The 7,299-nt window shown below is 35.8% G+C and overlaps 1 protein-coding gene across 2 annotated transcripts; it reads right to left on the bottom strand.

The window, feature by feature from the left end:
- Positions 1-1,117: 1,117 nt before the first annotated feature.
- On the bottom strand, positions 1,118-6,704 carry LOC105799372 (zinc finger CCCH domain-containing protein 55). Of its 2 annotated transcripts, XM_012629900.2 has the most exons (9): positions 5,498-6,691; positions 4,834-5,010; positions 3,038-3,217; positions 2,852-2,949; positions 2,494-2,709; positions 2,146-2,272; positions 1,752-1,973; positions 1,621-1,660; positions 1,118-1,528 (listed from the first exon to the last, which is right to left on the bottom strand). In XM_012629900.2, the coding sequence occupies exons 1-7, from the start codon at positions 6,391-6,393 to the stop codon at positions 1,775-1,777; spliced, it is 1,893 nt and encodes a 630-aa protein (XP_012485354.1). In that variant the 5' UTR covers positions 6,394-6,691; the 3' UTR covers positions 1,118-1,528; positions 1,621-1,660; positions 1,752-1,774. The 2 variants fall into 2 exon arrangements, with proteins under 2 accessions (XP_012485354.1, XP_012485355.1); XM_012629901.2 differs by lacking the exons at positions 1,118-1,528; positions 1,621-1,660; positions 2,146-2,272 and having other exon boundaries at positions 1,806-1,973; positions 5,498-6,704.
- Between the last annotated feature and the right edge of the window lie 595 nt (positions 6,705-7,299).

Here is a 7,299-nt window from a genome sequence, read left to right on the forward strand (position 1 = left end):
TGCCCCCAGGTATACTGCCCTGATAGCCAAATCGCACTAGTCGCATTAGCTGTTCGAGCTTTGCCCTATTATTGTAATTCACAAAACACAATGTTTTATTTTTTCTCTTCTTTTACGTAATTTGTCATAAACTCTTACTAATCAATTTAACCTTTAATTTATTTACTTACAAAATGACTTTACCCTGATTGTCAAACGTGTTCACTGCTCCAAGTGTAGCTTGGGTTCAAGCCACACTAGTCTTGATTGTTCAAACTTTGCCCTTTTATTATAATTCACAAAACACGAAATGTTTTAATTTTTCTCTTCTTTTACATAATTTGTCATAAACTCTTACAAATCAAATTATAACATTTACCTAATTAATATATATAAAATTTAAACTTTTTGAATAATAATTTTAAAATTCTAATCTTTCTTTATAGAATGTACTGAAATAGATAAACAAAACAATTCAAATTCGATTACATTGTGTTTTCTTAGTACACAGTGATTTATATTTAATAATTTATGAAAATGGATGAGGAATATTATGCAGTCCCCTTTAACCAATTGAATCTTTAACTGGACAATATTACTATTACAATAACCAAAAGAATGTAAGCTCCAAAACACTAACATTTACTTTTTCAGAATTAAAGGTTTGAAAAAAATGGAGTAAAAAAAAACCCTTCAAAATAGAGTTTTATACATATTGTTTCATTACATTAAATTGATTTTTCTTAAATAGAAACTGGCTTAAAGCTATTGAGTATTAACTCATTAAATTAAAGCCCTTCTCTTTTAATTTCTCTCATCATAATGTCAGTTCCCATGTGATAAGAGCAAGAAGATGCCCAAAGCCTTCAAAATCTTCTTATCTTTCATGTTCATGTGGACCTAAGATATATATGGACACACATTATAAAACTCAGACAAAGTGGCATTAGCAAAAAGAAGCCTTTTTACCAGCTTTCCTATGGCTATACCAAACATTCTTCACTTTAATGGCAGCCAGGAACCTGAAAATATATGATGTTACTTATAATTATACCAACCACCAAACCCCATCATCTCCAGAACATCTGATCTTTTCAATGCATTTCCCTTTTGAAGTTCCAAAATTAATGCCAAGACATTTCACTAACCTCCAAAACAAGTGCTACTTTAAATTAAATGTTACACATTTCAGGCATCAATGTCTCTGCTCATATGCTTCAGCTTTAGATAATGTTTTTTTTAAATCAGATAAGGTGAAAGAAGATGGCATAGAGTGATAATACAGTAAGTTAACTACCTTTGGTTTTTTCTGATTTTGTCTGTTGGAATACATACCTAGAAAAGATTATCGAAAGGAGAAAAGAGAAAAGCCCTACGCTCGAAACTCGGTTCTTCTGCCATTAGGCGTCCAATATGCATTCACTGTTAGTGGTATTGTATTGAAGAAGATGATGATATTGTGGAGATATTCTCTAGGATCTACTCTTCAGTATATGAATCTGACTATACACATCTAAGGGATTCTTCTAGTATATGCTTCTCTACTTTTCTGCATTAGTAAGAATGCCATTTGATTCAAATTCAAGAAACATTAGCTCACAAGTTAATAGATATTCCTTTACGAGTTCTGACCATGCTTACCTTTATTTCCTACATTTGCTTTCAATGCCCATGATAAAACCTGAGAAAAGGTTAAGTAATTCTCAATTACGAAAAAAATACTGAAACCAGAAGACTTCAAGTTACAAAATGTGCAAACAGTGTGATAGTACCTTGGCATTACAAAGAGGATATATTAAACAGAGGCCATTTTGCTAGTGGAAGTGATGGGCGGTAATGGATCATTTTCAGAGGATGAAGCAGCAGCACATAAAGCAGAACTTTCATTTGATTCCACCAAAGCTGGACGCTCAGGGAGGTTATTTTCAGTAGGTTTCTTAGGGGAAGCAAAAGGGCTATCAGGAAGTGCATGCTCTACACTGCTCTCATGACATCTACAAGAAACGGAGATGAAAAATATGAGAACTAGAAGACAATGAAATTTAGGAAAGCCCAGAAGACAGCAGTAAACAATAAGATTCCATTAAAAGATCCAAAATACAGCATCTTTCCTTGTCGGAAATTCTATCGATATTTCAGAATTAAGTTCCATGTTGGACATCATACCCTTTGGGGCTGGAAGACTCTTGGCTCTTTCCAACCCTGGCTTTCTGAACACATGCTGACTTCACTTCTTCCAGCTCAGCAGCATTCATGATCAACGGAACAGCAACAGCTGTATTATCACCACCGACTGCCACAATGAATAATATTAAACTTCACTACCGCAAAGTCTTCTTAACCATTCCTTGATTTGTCAAACTCGGTATTGAACAACTCATTTGACTTTATTTCCTTCTTTTTAACAAGAGAGAAACTTATCCACACAATTTACCAACACAATCACTACAGTGGGATTCCCAAATCCAACAAAAAGATAATAATCTGATATAGACCTGAGGCTGATTAACAAACCTTCCGAGACTTCTTGTTTCATGCTGTCGGACGAGGGAACAGAAGCACCGACTGACAGGCTGCAGTGGTGATGATGAATACCATCATTCTTAAAGTCTGGAAGTTGCAAGTTCATGAATCTTCTCCTTTGCAATTCAATGGCTTGCTGGAGATCAGCTTGCTCTTCCAGTTCTCTTCTCAACATCATCTCCTGAGCATTGTAGAACATCTTTGTCCCTATATGTAAACAGAAATTAAGGGCCCCAAAATCTAAAGTAAGAACAACATAAAACAGGAAAAGCCATTTTAGGCATTTTATTTCTCCTATCATTTGTTGCCAAAAAACCCCACAAACACCCATGCTTGTTTGTTTTCTTACCAACATGAAGGTCATACGACTCTCTAGAATCAAGCCCTGAAGGGCTTGAACATGGAGAGAAGTTACCCCTCTCAAATTGCTGTTGCAGATGTTGCCTCCTGAAATTGTTCCATTAACAGTTACAAAATCAACACACAATGAGGACAAGTTGCAAGATAAAAAAGCAAACAAGAGAAGATGCCATACTTATCAGAAACTTTTCCTTTTTCCTTGTAGGGCTTAACAAGCACACGCGAATCACAAATGAAATGGGGATTTCCTCTGGACAAAATGAGCTTCACAGTCTCCGGATGGACGAAAGTAACAAAACCAAACATTCGCTTCTGCTGGTATGGGATCCTCACATCTTGCACTGGTCCAAACATGCTTTAAAAGATACAGGAGCACTATGTAAATTGACAAACTTAAAATTTAAGAAATTCACAAATCTTAGTTCATAAAAAAGGAAACACTTTGGTAAGTCCTTTCTAGAATTTTGCATGCAACCAAATCAAGTAAAAGACACAACATGCATTTAATGGAAGCCTCAGCTAAAGAAAGGGGGATATATAAGGAGGGTTCCTTTTGCTCAAAACTGTATTCTCTTGTAATAAACACAATATTCTCAATGCCCTAGGAGTGTCAATCATGTATTTATGGTATAGCAATAAAACCTTTGTATTCAAATTACAGCAATTGGACTCTCATATAAACTGTCAACTCAGCTTCTTCTGCAAACATGCATATCCAGCAATAATCCATCTCCAGTCCACGAAAACATCAATTTTGCCCATTCACCATCATCGGGCTTACCATACAACATACTTGCAGGTTTCACGTAGTCCACAAACAACCCAGAAGCCTAAAACTCCCATACGCATAAAGACCAGCATTGCTTATGAAGCGCTTTCCTGGGATATTGACAAAGGTAATATTTGCAAGCTGCTCCTTTACTCATTATTTAAAATTAACTTTGCTGAATAATCAATCACTCCCTGAAGTAAGAGGACAGATTCTCCATGTCTAAACACTGAAACCCATCTTTCAGCTCTCAATTAAAAATGACAAAACTACTTAAGTCTCTATTTCCCATATATCCTCAAGCACTAAATGAAAACAAAGCCAATTAAATACTGCCTAAACTAAAATGAGGGGTTTTAAGTGGTCTCCTGATGAAGATTTGTTATCTACCAGTAAATATTAAAATAGGAACATGTATAGAATAAAAAAAGTGAATCCCATTGAAATATGCCTCCAGTCATTTGTAAAGTCCTTTTACCGTTACAAGCACTATCGACAATTTGTCCTTTATATGATCATTTGCTTCTAGATGGATCATATTTAATTGATTATCCCCTCCTCACCTGAAGAGTTCAACAGCAATCAAATTGCATTTAGGATAGTTGTCCTAATGTATTTCAAATATTATACACTGTTTGATGGGATAAACACTTAACTAGAGATGAACAATCGTTGGCAAATTATGTATAATACGATGCAGATCTATAGAAAACAGTGTATTGCAAAACAGATTGTACGCTTTTGGAAGATAAAACAGATATCTATAGGAAACATAGCTCATTGCAAATAGATTTTTGAAAGATGAAAAAGATGACTCAATCAAAGTCAATGCTACAGCTGGACAAGGTAGCAGGATTCAAGGCTAGATGTAACAAAACATGGATTTTCATACATAGAAATCATGGATTGTTGAAATGAATGATGAAAACTACCATAACAGTAGATTCTACCACAAACAGAAATCATGGCTCCAATAAACACCAGGGAATCATATCAGTTTGTCAAACTACATTCTACCATAAGCAGTACCATATCATGGTTATAACCTAAATTGCAATACCAAAACTAATTATATGCCAGGCAAGCAATAATTCAAAATGCAGCTCCCCACTGAACAATATGGATAGAAATAATGATAAAACATAAACTGCATATATAATCAGAGGAAAAAATGCCAGACCATTCAGAAGTGCAATAGATACCTGAAGTAGTTTGAAACATCTTCATCCTTAAAGGTACTATCAGCTGGAAAAGTAAGGTAAATCTGTTTAGAAGCTGAGTTAGCCTTCTCTTCCAATCCCATTGCGAAATAATCATTCCTCTCAGCTCGGCCCTGGGAAAACTTGCAAGTTTCTTCACCATACATCAATGCAGCAGCTCTGCAACATCAAAATGTGCCAAATTGAAATAAATATATACATAGTTAATAGACAGTATTCCAATGCCATGCTATGGTCTTTTTAATTAACCAAGACTCCCCACCAAAATAAGACAAACAATTATCTTATAAAAGAAACCCCACTGTGAGCTAAACTCTAGTTAATGAACTTTGTGAATTACAGCATCAGAAGCGAAGACCACTTTTGAACCAGTAAATGTGTAAACCATAAGAATAAAGAAAAACGGACTAAAAGAAACAACCCATTGCATCAAAACTACGAAAGAAAGGCCAAATATAATATCTAATTTATTTCTGGGTAAATTAATCTAAACCAAAACAAATCCTAATGTGGATTCCGTAACCACCTGATAAGCCCGATATGAGGACAAAATTTAAACTTTAAGAGCCTTACAGATAAAGTAGCCCAGAAAACTAGCAAACGATTGGAAACAAAAAAAAAAAGAGAGAGGAAATATTCAACATGCCTCTGAGCATCAGTTTGGTGTTGCAGAAGAACATTCATGTTTTTTTCGTAAGGCAAGGGAGAAGAAGCACCACCCATCAACTGAGCAGCAGCCAGTCTTTGATGAGCAGCAGCAGCCCTCATTCTCATAATTTCCTCATGTTGATGATAAAGGAAGTCCATTTTACTAGGTGAACCAACAACAGCACCATTAACGTCAACATTATCAGTTAAACCACCAAGACCATGTGAAAACTTACAATTATCACCATTCTTACAAAACCCTCTAGCAAAATAAAGACAAGGCTTATAACCACCCATAAAACCACCAAATCCACCAGCTTCTTCAGCAGTCCCAAAACATGCATCACTTGCAGAAAAGCTCCTTCTATGACCAACAAAGTCCTCGTTCTTAGAAGAGGAAGAATCGTTCAAGAAAGAAAAGTAATCACTCATTTGAGTCTCGTCAATAAAATCAGTGTTGCTATCCCCAGACCTTTGAGGAACTGAGAGAGACCCTGAGCGGATACTTTCATAAGAAAGAAAAGGACTTGACTTGGGGCTGCTAGCAGGACACCAAGAAGGTGCTTTCTTTGAAAATTCTAAGAAGCCATTTCGGGGAATGAGGGTAGGAGATGATGGAGGAAGTGGGTTTTGAGAATTGTTGGAGTTGGAGCTGTTGGGTCTGGAGATCGGGTTCAGAGAAGGAGCAGAGAAAGTGTTTGAGGAAAGACCTAAGTAAGCTTTAGCCTTGAGCACAAGGGAGTGAAGAAGGGAGTCAGGGCCATAGGCTAAACGCAACAAATCCCTGTCAGCCAAGTCCTGGATAAGGATGTAACCCATGATTTTAGAAGCATTTTCAGGGTCTAAAACTTTGATTTTGGTGAACAAAACGTTGGTCGTGTCGTAAAGATCCATGGAGGTTTTTCAGGTTTTGCGTTACTTAGTGTTAGAGAGACACTGTGGAGTTTGGGTGTGTGTGTTTTGGTTTTAAATTGATGTGGTTGGGTTCAGTGGGAGAGGAGACAGCAGGGAAAGGAAGAAAGAGAGTGAAAAGGAAGTGGCGTTTAGAGGTGGGGGAGAGAGGAGAGGGGGAGGGGTTGGCTTTTCGATGTTTGTTTTTTTCTTTTCCAAAAAGATAAATAAAAATGAAAATCAGAGAGAGAGAGAGAGTGATTGGGAGTGGGATACGGGAAACTAAAAATTGGCTGTTTAGGGTTTTCAAAGAGCGGGCTTCTTCTCTCCTCCCCCTATTTCTCCCTCTCTTTTCCTTTATTTATTTTGGTATGAAGTCTTTTCACATCCTATAATCCTCTTACATCTCCATTCTATTTTTATACTAACCGCACATAAACGCATCATCCATTCATATTCACATTAACACAATTTGAAATATGGTCAATAAATATTTGATAAAAATTTTAACCATCACCTATAACTTGCCTTTCTAAATCTCATATCAATGTTGCTCTCTTTGATTGATTTGTTGTCTATATTATCTAATATTTAGTTTTCAAGGTAAACTTCACTCAGTTATTAGTAAGTTTATATTTTGGTTACCTAATTATGAAAAGTTATAATTTGATCACTCAATTATTAGGAATTGATTATTTAAATCATCCCTCCATTAACTTGCTAAAAGATGTCAACATGGGCCGTTAAGTTACTATTCCTTAAATACATTGTTAGTCGCCCAATTATTAATAAGTTTTTTATTTTAATCATCCAACCATGAAAAGTTACAAAATAATTACTAATGTTATCGATTTGTAATGTTTCAGTCACTCGCCTATTAACTCAATATTGGACCAATGACATGACACA

The sequence above is a fragment of the Gossypium raimondii genome, chromosome 9, assembly GCF_025698545.1.
Source record: "Gossypium raimondii isolate GPD5lz chromosome 9, ASM2569854v1, whole genome shotgun sequence".
NCBI classification, from domain to species: Eukaryota; Viridiplantae; Streptophyta; class Magnoliopsida; order Malvales; family Malvaceae; genus Gossypium; species Gossypium raimondii.

Excerpts from the sequence above, each read along its gene's own strand:
- LOC105799372 (XM_012629900.2), bottom strand. The coding sequence starts at position 6,393 with ATGGATCTTTACGACACGACCAACGTTTTGTTCACCAAAATCAAAGTT. Across the intron at positions 2,710-2,851 it reads GTCGTATGACCTTCATGTTG|GGACAAAGATGTTCTACAAT; the intron begins GTAAGAAAACAA and ends GTTTACATATAG. Across the intron at positions 1,974-2,145 it reads GAGTCTTCCAGCCCCAAAGG|ATGTCATGAGAGCAGTGTAG; the intron begins GTATGATGTCCA and ends CGTTTCTTGTAG.